At 43.7% G+C, this 17969-nt stretch overlaps 1 protein-coding gene across 1 annotated transcript in view; it reads right to left on the reverse strand.

Annotated features, from left to right (window-relative positions):
• Nucleotides 1-17969, reverse strand: part of LOC123666379 (gastrula zinc finger protein XlCGF26.1-like) — a gene marked incomplete at its 3' end in the record, with an annotated part of 39368 nt that overhangs the window by 14083 nt on the left and 7316 nt on the right. Inside the window, exon 6 of the mRNA XM_045600474.1 lies at nt 13028-13264. Within this exon, the coding sequence (XP_045456430.1) occupies nt 13028-13264 (237 nt within the window). The remainder of the gene's footprint in view (nt 1-13027; nt 13265-17969) is intronic.

Genomic DNA, 17969 nt, shown 5'->3' on the forward strand with positions numbered 1-17969 from the left:
TCCTCGAAAATCCGCAATAACTTTTTACTGGGTGTACCGATTTTGATAATTTTTAATTTAATCGAAAGCTGATGTTTATCATATGGTCACATATAAATTTTATCGAGATCTGATAACTACTTTTTGAGTAATCTTTGATAACGCGTAGTTGCTTGACTATTTTTTTGTCGATCTACGTTGTATTACTGTTGATGTAATTGAAGTCGGTTTTTTTTTCGTTTGCGAGCAAACACAATTATTTTCATTTTAAATTCCGTGGGTTATATCAATTTCTTTAAATTTCTTTTTTGAAAATATTCTGCTTACAGTTGTGCCCAACCATTTATGAACCCCTTTCATGATACTTATGTTATTGCTTCCTCCATATATCCATATAGCCTCACTTAATGCACCGATTATTTAGCGTCCTATATAAGTAATGATGAAATGAGTGAGAAGTAAGCTGAAATGCGACGTTGCCAGTTTTCTAGTAGGTGTGATCATCTATCGTTAACTTAAGAAATAATTCTATTACGCTCGTTGAAATTTTAACATGTAACGGTCATAGGAACACCTCCAATTTTTCATCTTATAATAGATCTCTGAGTTGCAACATATATTTTATTTAGGCTTTTAACATTTTAATTATTGACGACGTAGCACATCATCAGAATAATAATATAATAAATAATTATTTATCGTTATGTCCATTTGTTATAAGTATTCTTTGACAGTTCGCAGGTTATGTCCACTTTCCTGCGAACCGTCAAAGAATAATAATAAATAATGTTCCCTTATCCTGCCATGGATTGAAGTACATTGAAGATATTTAAAAAAAGTGATACGGTCTATGAATACAGGTTACTGAATCGAACATTTTTTTTATATGTTTGTATGTGTCGTTATGTCTTCATCACGCCAAAACAGCTAAACGGATTTCAAGTAATTTTAGAACATGGGTAACTGGGCATCCAAGAATACGAGGATATTATTTTTTCTTCTTCGCTGACGAATCTTATAGGTTAATTAAGTTTTATAGCCACAAATAGTTGTGCTGCCTGCTTTTACAAACAACATATTATTATCATTTTCAATATAAAAATGTCTCACGGCTAAAATATTTTTATACAGACTAAATAGTCTAACTACTTAACTCTATTTCACTAGAATGATTTACCTAAGTCGTCGTCTGGCAAATTTAAATGTCGTCAAACAATATTTACTTATAAAATATAAAGTATATCTTTTAAGTAGGTTTCTAATTTTTTTTAAGTGGATAACAATAGTTTATTAAACATTATACATATTTACAATTCACAACTTAAGAACTAAATATTTACAGATAGTTTTGGTATAAATCATGTCCGCGTGGAATCGTGTCAAGAATGCTGACAGCATTTTCTCGTTGAATCGCTATGCCGATTCTCTGGGCAAAAAAATGCACCAGCCCTCTTGTCACCAGTGGAGGCAATAAGGCGAAGAGTTATCTCATTTAAAAAAAATTTAGCACTGCTACTCCAAGGTCCAAGTGTTTCGACTGCAAATGGCACAAAGATGTAATTTGAAATTAATGACGAATACTTGTGCCGTTTAGTCGTTCCAGCTTTTTCCGCTGTGGCTCCCGCTTTTAAGGCTGTTTCCCTGACATGAGAAGGAGCAAGTGTGTCAACGCAGGTTGCGTCCCACAAAAGCGCCCGTCCCCTTTCCCAGGGAACCAACGTCAATCCATCAGGTCTCTTGCCATCATTGCGACTAATTCCAGTAGGCTCGATAAGAGCAGGAACGTCGATGGTGGCAAGAGCTTTTTTATGGTATCGTTTAGGGAACCGTGGCGGGAAAACCTACCTGAACTCTTGTTACAGGAAAGGCCGTGTAGTCCGAAAGAATCGACCTCTTTTCCGCACGGAGATCTGTGTTCAAAGCACAGTGGAGCTCCCAACCGGAGACCGAGAGCAATTCTAAAACTTTCATTAATTTTTTTAAACTAAAAGTGTCCCAAAGTTTTTTGACGGCATTGCGTGTAGCCTGGATTGGGTCAAAAGCCAGAACAGCTGCAAAAAAACTTCGTATCCTTAATAACAGTATGCGTCAAACTAACGTCCGTATATGTGTTACGTATTGCGTAGCCCTTACCTTATATACGGACGTCGTAAATCTGTATACCTACTATTCGAACCACTACATATTCGACGTCCATGACCAAACCGTCACTAAACAAAAAACACAAATTTTCAGTAGGGGCGCTCAGTAACCAAATAAAAAATCATTGCAAAAATGTATTAAATGTAACAGAACCTTTGTTTTTTCAGATTCAAAGACTGCTACCCAGCCTGGCTTCCATATTCATGCAAAAAAGTATGGATAACGTTTATCTTATATATAAAATTCTCGTGTCGCGGTGTTTGTAGTTAAACTCCTCCGAAACGGCTTGACCGATTCTCATGAAATTTTTTGTGCATGTTGGGTAGGTATGAGAATCGAACAACATCTATTTTTCATCCCCCTAAATATTAAGGGTAGTCCACCCCTAAATTTAATTTTTAATTTTTAGATAAATTATTTTATTTTTTATTTTATTATGATTTGGCGTTGAAAAATACATACAACCCTATGTTTTCACCCTTCTACCACCAACCCCTATTTTAAAATAGCGTTTAGCGGCAAGACAACGTTTGCCGGGTCAGCTAGTTAACTTATAGAAATATTTTTATTTTTATGACAAAATAGTGTCACTTTTCCGTTTAATATGTAAATTCAATTCGTAAATTCGTTAAAGCCTCACTTTTTCCTTTTAAGTGTACTTTTATTTTATTTTACTACTTAAGCAGTATTTTGCAACCGAGCGTCAAATAAGCAGCGACACGTGCGTAGCAACTGTTTTTAAATGATTTGTTTTGACTTAATTGAATATTTCAAAACCTTCAAATACAGTCAGTTTGGCAACGTCGCAATAGGACGTCAAATAATCGGTTGTATCGGAAGAGTTTTAGCAGAGTATACGCTCTGTCGATATACGCGCTAGACTAGCGCTGCACCGTTGGTGCGGAATTTCGCGGAAGTTTTAGTTATACAAATGCAAATGTCTCAACGATTTTTTGGCTTCCGGCGATTTTTGTTGTACAGGTAGCTATAGCCAAGAGGACTAATGGGACATCGATTAAAAAAGTGGCGTCCGATATGCGGACGTCTAAAGGAGGTGGACGCCAGTTTAGATGCATTTCGGCCCATGTGGGACGCCTAATTATTAGCAGGATGTATATATATATATATATATATATATATATATACATATACATACACATATATATATCAAATATATATAAACATAATATATAAAGAATATGAAAATACGAATATACACACGACAGAAGAGAGGAAGGACCGCTAAAGTCATTGTCAGTAATATTTGTAGTAAATTAAATTTATAAACTTATAATGTGACTTATAAGTTTAAATAGTGTTTCTTTAAGTAATTTTTAAAAGTGTCTAGTGATTGTGCCCGCCTTATATTTACGGGTAAAGCATTCCACAACCGAACAGCTTGTACCAAAAAAGAGTTAGTATAAAAAGAAGAAGTATGAGAAGGAATTTTAAGAATAAGATTATTATCCGATCGAAGAGACCGATCGTGACAGTTTGATAGTAGCTCAAAGCGCTCTTTTAAATAGGAAGGCGTCTTTGGAAATAATTAATTGTAATTGTAAATTGGTGTGACATTTATTAATTTTTATTTGTAATTTTAATTGTATATTTTTTTTAACCATTGTATTTTAGTAGAAAGGCTACACTTCGAAGTTGATCGTCGCCTAGGAGGCGAGTTTGGCATGGCATAGGCGTGGGAAAGAGCAAAGTCCACATTTTTTAAACTTTAATATTGTATTTCTTTATTAGTATTACGGTAATAATAATCATGATATACCTTTTTAAAATCCTTGTATTGTGCCCTTCAATTTGATACCCATATTGTAGTATTCGAGAAAAAAATTTTTTTTTCATTAACTACAATGACTTCGCGCAGCCGCCATGTTTGATTTTTTTTAATGTCACCTATCTAAGAACACTTGGGCAGCTAAGACAAACCTAACGATACCTCAATTATGTAAATCCGTTCAGTGGTTCTGGAAATATGAGGTAGTAAAGAATATTACATACAAATATACATACATACAAGATACGCGCGAAAAACATAAACCTTCCTTGGCAGTCGGGTAATAAGAGGTTCGATTGCCAAATTGTTATAAGCGTTGCTTATGTCTCCATACGCGCAAAAAACGTATTTCTAGTGTATAAACGCAGTTTCTGTGTCTACAATAAACCTGTTGTCTAGACATTGTCTAGACAAAAAAATCCACGGCGGAAACCCAACGTGCTACGGTTAAATAATTTGTTGCTTTCGAAATGATGTTCAAGACGACGAGTTATCATTAAATTAAAGGTTTTACAAAGGCAGTTTATGAGTGAAATAGGATGATAGTTATCAGTGTTTTTTTTAGGTATGGCAATAAGTTTGATCCTACGACATTGCTCTGGTATATCGCCTTTTTTATAAATTGTATTAAATATGTGCAGGAGATATTTTTTCGTGTTATCTGGTAAGTGACTAATCATTGAATAGAATAAGTAATAGTATCCAAACCCGCCAAAGTATCTACTCTTTTAAGAATCATGACAAGTTCTGAAAAAGTGAAAAACAAAGGGTTGGAACCATCAGTATTGGAATCTAGGGGCTGGAAGGAAACACTGTCATGAGTGAGTTCTGTTACAAAAGAGACTGCGGTTCTTTCTGGTAAGTAATGTTTAGGGCTTAGGTAACCTTTAAGCCATCTGAGTTTCCTCCAAACCTCACGACTGGGCATATTGCTATCTATGCTGTCACAAAGCTCTTGCCAGGAGATCCTTTTAGCGAGTTTTATCAATTTTCGAGCAATAATTACTTTTTCTCTGTTAATTAAATAGTTTTCGACCGTGCGTAATTTCCTAAAGTTCTTAAGAGATAATCGTCTCTCAAGTGAAGCACATGAGTTCACGTTATTTTTGGCGTAAACTTGTGGAGGCCTGTGTCCAGCAGTGGAGTGTATAGGCTGTAATGATGATGATGACGATGATGATGAATCGTCTCTCAGCTACTACCTTCGATAAGTCAGGATTCCACTACGGTTTTGGCTTGAATTTGTTAGGGTTAAAACCAGTTTTAATATGTGGGATGTTTTGTTGGCACTTTCCTCAATAATCTCTATGAGTTTATCGTAGTTACTTTGTACATTATTAACCGACTTCCAAAAAAGGAGGAGGTTCTCAATTCGACTGTATTTTTTTTTTTTTTATGTATGTTACATCAGAACCTTTGACCGTGTGGACCGATTTCGACAATTTCTTTTTTAATCGAATGTGTCAATTGGTCCCATTTAAATTTATTTGAGATCTAAAGGGGGCCATTGACGGTCAGTTGAACTGATCAGTTCAACTGATCAGTCCAACTGATCAGTTTTTCGCGTCAGTTGAAATATTTGCCCATTGACTGGCGTCACTCCGGCCCTTCAGTTTTCGTCCGACCGGGCTGTTTAAAGGACGTGTAGGTACTACCTATTTTGGTCGAGAAAAAAAAATGGATTCCGATTAAGAAGAAGAAACATTAATTCTTAAACGGCTACTGTTTGTTGCCATATACTGGTCTACAATGATCTATAATTTTATATGATAAGTTTTTATTATTAGTTGTACCTCATTTGTAATAAGTATGTCAATGGGCAATCGATCATGCACGGTGTCGTTAATGCCATTAATTATAAATGTATTTATTTTTTTCTAAGTGTTATTTATATGTATTTATAAAAAAAGTATCTACATCAGCCGGACGTTACCTATACCACAAGCATTACATTGATTACTGTAGGAAGAAACGACCGTGTGTATATGTTATAAATATGTATTAAATAAATAGTAGGTGTAAAATAAAACTTTTTTTTTAAATGTTATAATTTTCGTCCGTTTTTCACAAACATTCTGAATTTTCATATTTTTCAATAAATTCTATCGTTATGACTCATCTAAGGGACACCATCGCCGCTGCGACGCTGCGAGCAAAATGACGCGATTGGTTGGAATGACGATTACACACACACACGGGCAGTTGGGCGTCGGGCTGTTGATATTTTTTAAAATATCGATATATCGATATTTTTTCGATTTGATTTAATCGCCTTTGTTTAAAAATATAAATAAACATAAGTCGGCTCAAAAATAATTTACACAGTTTATAATTCAGTATATTTGTAAAACAAATTAAATTATAAGTGTATTAAAATGTAAGCTTCTAAGTAATTATTGTTCAATTTTAATAAAACAATAATGTGTACCAATATTCAGTAAGAGTTTTTAAAAATACTCGTTGTTTTATATGCGCAGTTGTTTGACTATTACGATTATTAGGCACTAAAAGATTGATTAAAGAAGTAATTCGTTCAAATGCTATAGTTGTAGCAAAAGAAATCGAATATTTAACAGCTTTATTTTTTGTTTTTTGATTAAATAATATTCAACAGTTATTTCCGATAGCACCAGAGTAAAATGTTTACTATCAATCCAAATTTTTAGTGCATTTAATGACTTTGAAATATTTGGTTGATCTAAATACTGCTTTAATTCAGCAGAAAATTGTGACAAAAAGTCATTAGACAAATTTTTCAAGAGTAATATAATATTTTCATGTCTGTCCCATGAGGATGAAGTTGTTTCTTTTTCTCTGCGTGGAGAATCGCCTACGAAAATTACATTTCGTTTAAGGACAATTACTTCTAATATTATAAATTTGAATGTGTTTGTTTGTTACTCTTTCACGCAAAAACTACTTAACTGATCATCATGAAACTTTGTATATATATTCTTGGAGGTATCAGAGCAACATAGAATACTTTATATAAAAATATATATATTTTACGAAAAATAAGATCTCCCTACTTATTTAATGGCTTCAAAGCGAGCGAAACCGCAGGTAAAAGCTAGTATATAAATAACTAAACTAAAAAAAATAATAGTATTTGCTCGCAAACGAAAAAAAAACCGACTTCAACTACATCGACAAGTAATACCGCATAATAAACACCAGCTTTCGATTAAATTAAAAATCATCAAAATCGGTACACGCAGTAAAAAGTTATGCGGTATAATACAACGTAGGTCGACGAAAAAGTAGTCAAGTAAAAACGCATTATTAGATATAACTCCAAAAGCAGTTGTTAGATCTCAAATAAATTTTAGTGGGACCAAGTGACACGCAACATCTTTCGATTAAAAAAAAAATTGTCGAAATCGGTCCACCCAGTCGAAAGTTCTAAAGTCACATACATATTAAAAAAAATACAATCGAATGCGAACCTCCTCTTTTTTTGGAAGTCGGCTAAAAAAATAATGTAGTATAAATAAAGTTTAGTATATTAGAAGTTAGTGGATTAAATTAGAACATAATAAACAACATAATAATGTTCTAGTTTAAATAATTGACGAGAAAAAATAAAATAATAAAAATTTACTTAAAAAAAACGAAGCGTTACGAAACATAAGTCTGTCTCTCTTTCTACTTTCACTAACTAATGTGTCCCTCTCAACTTCCGTTTGCCTCGCCTGATCACACTTTTCGTAAGACTCTCAGTACGTATTTACCAGCTTACTTCCCAAGTCAAGTGTGCGTAAAGAAGTTTTACTTCAAAATATCGAGTGTCGATATTTAAATTTCAATATCAAACTATCGATATATCGTCCAAAAAAGTATTAGTAATAAATATCGATATTTCGATATATCTATATTTTATCAACAATCCTAGTTCGGCGCGACGCGACGGGATGGATTTACGTGGCGCGTCGTCAGTTAAAACTCTGGAGCGATGGTTCTACACTCACGATCAAATTTCGGAGAGCGCGCAAAACTTATCAGTTAAACTGATCAGTTGAACTGACCGTCAATGACCCCCTTAACAACTACTTTTCGAGTTATATCTGTTGCAGTCAGAACTCTTAACCAGTCAAAAGTACTATTGACTAGCGAAATCAGTCAAAAGTACTTTTGACTGGACAAGTTGGTCAAAAGTGGTTTTGACTGAAAATTATTGGTTATTAGTACTTTTGACTGCAAATTCGCGGTTAAAAATACTTTTGACTGACGCTGTCCGTCAAAAGTATTTTTAACTGAAAAAAAGTCAGTCAAAAGCACTATTAACTCGTTAGATGTGAATAAATTTAGTCAAATGATCCTGATAAACCATAATAAATTTATGCCCACGACCTTCTTGCGACTGCATGTCAATCAGATCGACTTGGCAGCGGCTGTTCATTTCAGTGTGCAGGATCGGTTTCTAAACCTGACCCATCCTTTTCTTGCTTTTCTTCCTTTGGCATACTTCGCACATTGATAAATATATATTAATCATTTCTTTTGTAATATTAGCGTACTTTTTTGCCGTTTCATTCTTAAGTCTGTCGCGACCACCATGCCCTATAGAAATATGAGCAGCATCAATAATGTCGTAGATTTCCTCAGCCGGCAAAAATATTTGACAGGTTCTGTGTTTGTAATTAATTTTTTTTATACCACAAACTTCAATTTGTTAAAGCGTTGTAGTCTACTGTACTGTAATGGTGTTTCCTTTTCATTAAATTTCGCTCCTTCCACATCCATTACAAACTTTTTAAATTTTTCTTTTGTCATCACATTGAAATGACTATCTTTCATATCTTCCATCGCTAAAATTCTTTGAAAAACGCCTTCTTTCTTTTCGTAGTCACTCATTTTTGTTCTAATATCAGCACGTTCTCCACTAATAATGAGTAATATAAAACCACTTTTGACGGAATCATTTAGTCAAAAGTACTTTTAACCAGCTTCATTGGGCAAAAGTACTTTTAACTGCTATTTTAGTCAAAAGTATTATTGACTAAAGCAAACGGTCAAAAGTACTTCTGACTGATTTTGTTAGTCAATAGTGCTTTTGACTGGTTAAGAGTTTTGACTGCAACATATCCAATAATGCGTTTTTACTTGACGCTTTTTTCGTCGACCTACGTTGTATTATACCAAATAACTTTCTACTGGATGTACCGATTTTGATAATTCTTTTTTTGTTGGAAAGGAGGTATCCCAAAGGGGACTGTCCACTTTGTATGGGGGTTTCGGCCCCGAGTGGACAGTCACTGAGAATAATAATTATATATTAAGTTAGTAGTACTAACAAGTAGGAATTAGAAAAATGATATAGTTTTGTGTCCAGGTGTTTCTTGTTTGTTTTTTTTGTGGATAATTACAAGAAGATTTCGGAAATAAAAAATCATTGTTTTTGTTATTTTTGTTCTACTAATCGGATTCGTACGTTAACAGAATGTTATCTTAAAAATAGGCAGGTAGATTTATAAAATCTTGAAACCATTTCCAGCCCAAAAACCAAATAATTGTCATGACATGGGCACAACAACCTACTGTCCGTCGACCAACCATGCAGTTGCTATAATATTTTTTTATGGCTTCTCTGCCTGACCTTTATTGTTTACATATAAAATAAATACAAAATATATTTTCCTACTTATAAATATGCCTACTGTGTATTTTACGTCGCAGTAGTGATGAATTCTCGGTTGACGGAAAACCTTTCAGTAGGTTGCTATATCACTATGAAAGAATATGGAAGTCAAATGAATGTATGATGCAAAAGTCTGTAGTTTAGGGTTGCCATAACAAATAATATTTTCAATAAACGAAATAAATCGATTAAATCGATAATTGAATTTAATATAATTAATTGCTTGCTTTTTATGTAGTCAATAACAATGTTTCTAAAATAGTTTATTTTTCATCAAAGTTAATTTTTTTTTACTAAATACACTTTTATAGACTTCTTTTCTTATTACATAATTCGATTTAACAATACTTTTAATCGATTTTAACAAATAATTTATTTAAAAATATTTTAAAATCAATTGTTCGTTAATAATAATTGTTTGTTTAAGACTGGCAACGTGGTATAATCAAATCACCAACCGGAAATAAACTAGACGTACATAATTAATGAATTAAAATACTTATTAAATAAACTTTTTATCAGTTTATATTGATACAACTGAAAATCACGAATAATCATGATTTAATATATGAAAATTTTTGGTATATTTGTTTTTTTGTATAAATTCTGTTCACGCTGGGCCGAAAATGGACAGTCCCCTTTAGTACCATGATAAGGAAACCAGGATCTGATGATGGGATCCCAGAGAAATCGGAGGAACTTCTTGAAAATCCGCAATAACTTTTTACTGGGTATAATAAAATTATCAAAATCGGTACAGATTTTGATAATTTTTAATTTAATCGATAGCCGATGTTTGTCATGTGGTCACATATAAATTTTATCGAGATCTGATAACTACTTTTTGAGTAATCTTTGATAACGCGTAGTTGCTTGACTATTTTTTCGTCGATCTGTGTTGTATTACTTGTCGATGTAATTGAAGTCGGTTTTTTTTTTCGTTTGCGAGCAAACACAATTTTTTCCATAATTTAATCCCTCACATGCAGATTCTATGTATTGTGTGTACTCTACCCAGTTGGCCTTTTTGATGTTCCTTTTTAATTCGGGGCTATTTTGAGTACTGTCTAACGTTTTAATAGAAATAATGAGGTGATCACTGCCAAGAGATTCGTTAGTAACGTTCCGATCAAAGTCGAGTGTTAAATCGGCATTACAGAAAGATATATCAGGTGATGTGCATATTATACTATCGTTAAGTTTAGCGCAACGGGTAATGTCTCCATTGTTAAGAAATACGTAATTATGATTTATGCTAGTGTCCGCCAAAAATCTACCCCGTGTGTCAGTTGGGTATGACCAAGCCGAGTAATGTGTATTAAAGTCTCCGACTATTAAGAGTTTTCTCAGAAAAATAACTAAAAAGCTCCTGGTAGTCCCCAAAGCTCACTGTGACATTTGTGGGAGAATAGACCCCTATGATATGTTGAAGTTTTTTAATATTAAGGACTTCAAGGCACAAAACGTCAATGTTATTATAATTACTTGGAAGAGTTTTAAGGCAACAATTTATAGATTGGTGAACCAAGATTGCTAAGCCTGCATATCCATCTACTCGATCCTTTCTAAAGACAGAGTAACCGGTTAAGTTAATATGGTGTTCGCATTGCAGCCAAGTTTCAGAAAGAATGCATATATGTACTTTTTCATTGGATTCATATCTACATAAGTAGATATGAATCCAATTCACTTAATTTTGGTATCAAACTTTGACAGTTTCATTGAATAATATTAAGCTTGAATCCTACAGTCAAGACCATTAAATCCCACAAGAAATAGAGTAGTACTTACCTCAAAGTAATTTATTTATTTATATCGGAAATTTTCTTACGAGATAAGTACTTTAGTTTACCTACAATACGTGAGAGTCTGTTTTTAACACTGTGATATGAGATGGTCGGTATCAAGTCAGTAAACATTTCGATCAACGCACCAATTTCTTCTGTGTAATTGTAAGTGATTTCTGATATTTCCTTAACTCCATGTATGTATGTGTGTCTCTTTAACTTTTTTCCGGATGGTATGTTTTATCGGAGATAGTTATAAAGTTTTCCACGTGATGCCAGTCAATTGATTCCAAATCGTTATGAGGTGTTCTTTTGAGTGTCTTTCCACTTTTGGGTTTGTAAACTTCGTCTAAGCTGGACTGGGAAGATTTATCATCAGTCCTCATCACTGTTTTTGTTGCTAGTAATGCTGTTTTCTTTTGTTTTTTCGGATTCCATGAAATCAGTTGTAGTTGAAGATTCAGTGGGTGGATGTGGACGCTTGAAAATTGGTGTCTCCGTAGTATCCAGTGTTTTTTGGTTAAGAACATTCGTGTCGTTGATATTTTCCGGGCATTTAGAGGCTACGTGTCCGTCTTTTTTGCATAAAAAACAAGTCATTGTGTTTGATGAGAAATAGATCCAGTAATTCGTTTCTTCAAAATTCATAGATATTTTATCTGGAAGTCGAGTGAAATCTTCAGGAGTTACATAAACTTGTCTTCGAAAGCTTAGAATGTGGTTGGAGCCCGTTCCACTGAAGCCAGCACGCAGGAAAGAGATGGGTGATTTTGGCGTAATATTCATTTCTAATAGTTTCTTTTTAATTTCGACGTGCGGTATAATGGGACACACATTGGATATGATGATACGTCTGTTCCTGCTGATCCGCGGTCGAGTTTTGGTTTTGAATTGTGATATATTTTATTTTATCAATGATCCCATCAGCGATTACCTTTGATGACACGTAGATTTAAATTCTATTGTTTGATATTCTTGACAAAAAACGGATTTGCGATGGGTCGATTATTCTTCCTAACGCTTGAGCATAATCTTTGATTTGTATGTTTTCTAAACCATCGATAATAATTGCTTGGTCCTTTTTAGGGAACATGGTGTTTTGTGTCACAGTAGCGTAACTGAGATTATTGACTAGCGTTTGGAAGTTCATTTTGTTCCTGTAGTCAGAAACAATTGGAAAGTTGCGATGTTCTAGATAATGTAAATCACATAATTTGAGCAAATTTGAGCAAATAAATAAAACTATTTATTATTGAAAAAACAAAAATCTGATTCGATTATAATAATCATTTTACACAATGAGGGTAGAAATGCACTCGTGGAAAAATAAATCAATAGCGCACGCAGGTAACGACCGATTTCGATGACAGACCACCGATGACTGTGATCATGTACACTTGATAGCGATCGTTCTCATAGTAGGGAATATATTCACCAACCCGCATCGGAGCAGCGTGGTGGATTAAGCTCTGATCCTTCTCCTACGTGGGGAAGGGGCCTATGCCCAGTAGTGTGATATAACAGGCTGAAGCGTATAATAGGGTTCCCCGTTTCATATTAATATGACATAACTTTTCAAGTAACAAAGTAAGTCGAAAATACATGTACGGAGCGATTTGTTTCCCTCGCAAAGCAGGTTGTATTTTGTTACCATAAACTTTAGAGTGTAGTAGTGACGTGTACTGTTAGACTCACTTGCAGATGTTGGGCTTGTAGCCGGTGTGGATGCGGATGTGGAACTTCAGGTGCTCGCGCGACGTGAGCGCCTTGCCGCACACGTTGCACAGGTAGTTGCGTTCCCCGGAGTGCACGCGCGAGTGACGGCGCAGCGAGTTGGCGTGGGTGAAGCTGCGGTCGCACACGCCGCAGCGCAGCTGCAGTGCGCGGGCGGCCGCCTCGGGGTGGGCCCGCGTGCGGTGCGCCAGCAGGCACCTGCACACACACTGTACTGTCCACACACACACACAGTCTACACGCCGCAGTGCGCGGGCGGCCGCCTCGGGGTGGGCCCGCGTGCGGTGCGCCAGCAGGCACCTGCACACACACTGTACTGTCCACACACACACACACACACAGTCTACACGCCGCAGTGCGCGGGCGGCCGCCTCGGGGTGGGCCCGCGTGCGGTGCGCCAGCAGGCACCTGCACACACACTGTACTGTCCACACACACACACACACACACAGTCTACACGCCGCAGTGCGCGGGCGGCCGCCTCGGGGTGGGCCCGCGTGCGGTGCGCCAGCAGGCACCTGCACACACACTGTACTGTCCACACACACACACAGTCTACACGCCGCAGTGCGCGGGCGGCCGCCTCGGGGTGGGCCCGCGTGCGGTGCGCCAGCAGGCACCTGCACACACACTGTACTGTCCACACACACACACACACACAGTCTACACGCCGCAGTGCGCGGGCGGCCGCCTCGGGGTGGGCCCGCGTGCGGTGCGCCAGCAGGCACCTGCACACACACTGTACTGTCCACACACACACACAGTCTACACGCCGCAGTGCGCGGGCGGCCGCCTCGGGGTGGGCCCGCGTGCGGTGCGCCAGCAGGCACCTGCACACACACTGTACTGTCCACACACACACACACACACAGTCTACACGCCGCAGTGCGCGGGCGGCCGCCTCGGGGTGGGCCCGCGTGCGGTGCGCCAGCAGGCACCTGCACACACACTGTACTGTCCACACACACACACAGTCTACACGCCGCAGTGCGCGGGCGGCCGCCTCGGGGTGGGCCCGCGTGCGGTGCGCCAGCAGGCACCTGCACACACACTGTACTGTCCACACACACACACACACACAGTCTACACGCCGCAGTGCGCGGGCGGCCGCCTCGGGGTGGGCCCGCGTGCGGTGCGCCAGCAGGCACCTGCACACACACTGTACTGTCCACACACACACACACACACACACACAGTCTACACGCCGCAGTGCGCGGGCGGCCGCCTCGGGGTGGGCCCGCGTGCGGTGCGCCAGCAGGCACCTGCACACACACTGTACTGTCCACACACACACACACAGTCTACACGCCGCAGTGCGCGGGCGGCCGCCTCGGGGTGGGCCCGCGTGCGGTGCGCCAGCAGGCACCTGCACACACACTGTACTGTCCACACACACACACACACACACACACAGTCTACACGCCGCAGTGCGCGGGCGGCCGCCTCGGGGTGGGCCCGCGTGCGGTGCGCCAGCAGGCACCTGCACACACACTGTACTGTCCACACACACACACACAGTCTACACGCCGCAGTGCGCGGGCGGCCGCCTCGGGGTGGGCCCGCGTGCGGTGCGCCAGCAGGCACCTGCACACACACTGTACTGTCCACACACACACACACACACAGTCTACACGCCGCAGTGCGCGGGCGGCCGCCTCGGGGTGGGCCCGCGTGCGGTGCGCCAGCAGGCACCTGCACACACACTGTACTGTCCACACACACACACACAGTCTACACGCCGCAGTGCGCGGGCGGCCGCCTCGGGGTGGGCCCGCGTGCGGTGCGCCAGCAGGCACCTGCACACACACTGTACTGTCCACACACACACACACACAGTCTACACGCCGCAGTGCGCGGGCGGCCGCCTCGGGGTGGGCCCGCGTGCGGTGCGCCAGCAGGCACCTGCACACACACTGTACTGTCCACACACACACACACACACAGTCTACACGCCGCAGTGCGCGGGCGGCCGCCTCGGGGTGGGCCCGCGTGCGGTGCGCCAGCAGGCACCTGCACACACACTGTACTGTCCACACACACACACACAGTCTACACGCCGCAGTGCGCGGGCGGCCGCCTCGGGGTGGGCCCGCGTGCGGTGCGCCAGCAGGCACCTGCACACACACTGTACTGTCCACACACACACACACACAGTCTACACGCCGCAGTGCGCGGGCGGCCGCCTCGGGGTGGGCCCGCGTGCGGTGCGCCAGCAGGCACCTGCACACACACTGTACTGTCCACACACACACACACACACAGTCTACACGCCGCAGTGCGCGGGCGGCCGCCTCGGGGTGGGCCCGCGTGCGGTGCGCCAGCAGGCACCTGCACACACACTGTACTGTCCACACACACACACACACACACACACAGTCTACACGCCGCAGTGCGCGGGCGGCCGCCTCGGGGTGGGCCCGCGTGCGGTGCGCCAGCAGGCACCTGCACACACACTGTACTGTCCACACACACACACAGTCTACACGCCGCAGCGCAGCTGCAGTGCGCGGGCGGCCGCCTCGGGGTGGGCCCGCGTGCGGTGCGCCAGCAGGCACCTGCACACACACTGTACTGTCCACACACACACACACACACAGTCTACACGCCGCAGTGCGCGGGCGGCCGCCTCGGGGTGGGCCCGCGTGCGGTGCGCCAGCAGGCACCTGCACACACACTGTACTGTCCACACACACACACACATACACAGTCTACACGCCGCAGCGCAGCTGCAGTGCGCGGGCGGCCGCCTCGGGGTGGGCCCGCGTGCGGTGCGCCAGCAGGCACCTGCACACACACTGTACTGTCCACACACACACACACAGTCTACACGCCGCAGTGCGCGGGCGGCCGCCTCGGGGTGGGCCCGCGTGCGGTGCGCCAGCAGGCACCTGCACACACACTGTACTGTCCACACACACACACACAGTCTACACGCCGCAGTGCGCGGGCGGCCGCCTCGGGGTGGGCCCGCGTGCGGTGCGCCAGCAGGCACCTGCACACACACTGTACTGTCCACACACACACACAGTCTACACGCCGCAGTGCGCGGGCGGCCGCCTCGGGGTGGGCCCGCGTGCGGTGCGCCAGCAGGCACCTGCACACACACTGTACTGTCCACACACACACACAGTCTACACGCCGCAGTGCGCGGGCGGCCGCCTCGGGGTGGGCCCGCGTGCGGTGCGCCAGCAGGCACCTGCACACACACTGTACTGTCCACACACACACACACACACAGTCTACACGCCGCAGTGCGCGGGCGGCCGCCTCGGGGTGGGCCCGCGTGCGGTGCGCCAGCAGGCACCTGCACACACACTGTACTGTCCACACACACACACACACAGTCTACACGCCGCAGTGCGCGGGCGGCCGCCTCGGGGTGGGCCCGCGTGCGGTGCGCCAGCAGGCACCTGCACACACACTGTACTGTCCACACACACACACAGTCTACACGCCGCAGTGCGCGGGCGGCCGCCTCGGGGTGGGCCCGCGTGCGGTGCGCCAGCAGGCACCTGCACACACACTGTACTGTCCACACACACACACACACAGTCTACACGCCGCAGTGCGCGGGCGGCCGCCTCGGGGTGGGCCCGCGTGCGGTGCGCCAGCAGGCACCTGCACACACACTGTACTGTCCACACACACACACACACAGTCTACACGCCGCAGTGCGCGGGCGGCCGCCTCGGGGTGGGCCCGCGTGCGGTGCGCCAGCAGGCACCTGCACACACACTGTACTGTCCACACACACACACACATACACAGTCTACACGCCGCAGCGCAGCTGCAGTGCGCGGGCGGCCGCCTCGGGGTGGGCCCGCGTGCGGTGCGCCAGCAGGCACCTGCACACACACTGTACTGTCCACACACACACACAGTCTACACGCCGCAGTGCGCGGGCGGCCGCCTCGGGGTGGGCCCGCGTGCGGTGCGCCAGCAGGCACCTGCACACACACTGTACTGTCCACACACACACACACACACAGTCTACACGCCGCAGTGCGCGGGCGGCCGCCTCGGGGTGGGCCCGCGTGCGGTGCGCCAGCAGGCACCTGCACACACACTGTACTGTCCACACACACACACACATACACAGTCTACACGCCGCAGCGCAGCTGCAGTGCGCGGGCGGCCGCCTCGGGGTGGGCCCGCGTGCGGTGCGCCAGCAGGCACCTGCACACACACTGTACTGTCCACACACACACACACACATACACAGTCTACACGCCGCAGCGCAGCTGCAGTGCGCGGGCGGCCGCCTCGGGGTGGGCCCGCGTGCGGTGCGCCAGCAGGCACCTGCACACACACTGTACTGTCCACACACACACACAGTCTACACGCCGCAGTGCGCGGGCGGCCGCCTCGGGGTGGGCCCGCGTGCGGTGCGCCAGCAGGCACCTGCACACACACTGTACTGTCCACACACACACACACACAGTCTACACGCCGCAGCGCAGCTGCAGTGCGCGGGCGGCCGCCTCGGGGTGGGCCCGCGTGCGGTGCGCCAGCAGGCACCTGCACACACACTGTACTGTCCACACACACACACACACACAGTCTACACGCCGCAGTGCGCGGGCGGCCGCCTCGGGGTGGGCCCGCGTGCGGTGCGCCAGCAGGCACCTGCACACACACTGTACTGTCCACACACACACACACATACACAGTCTACACGCCGCAGCGCAGCTGCAGTGCGCGGGCGGCCGCCTCGGGGTGGGCCCGCGTGCGGTGCGCCAGCAGGCACCTGCACACACACTGTACTGTCCACACACACACACAGTCTACACGCCGCAGTGCGCGGGCGGCCGCCTCGGGGTGGGCCCGCGTGCGGTGCGCCAGCAGGCACCTGCACACACACTGTACTGTCCACACACACACACACACACAGTCTACACGCCGC

This window comes from Melitaea cinxia, chromosome 26, assembly GCF_905220565.1.
Source record: "Melitaea cinxia chromosome 26, ilMelCinx1.1, whole genome shotgun sequence".
In the NCBI taxonomy this organism is placed as follows: Eukaryota; Metazoa; Arthropoda; class Insecta; order Lepidoptera; family Nymphalidae; genus Melitaea; species Melitaea cinxia.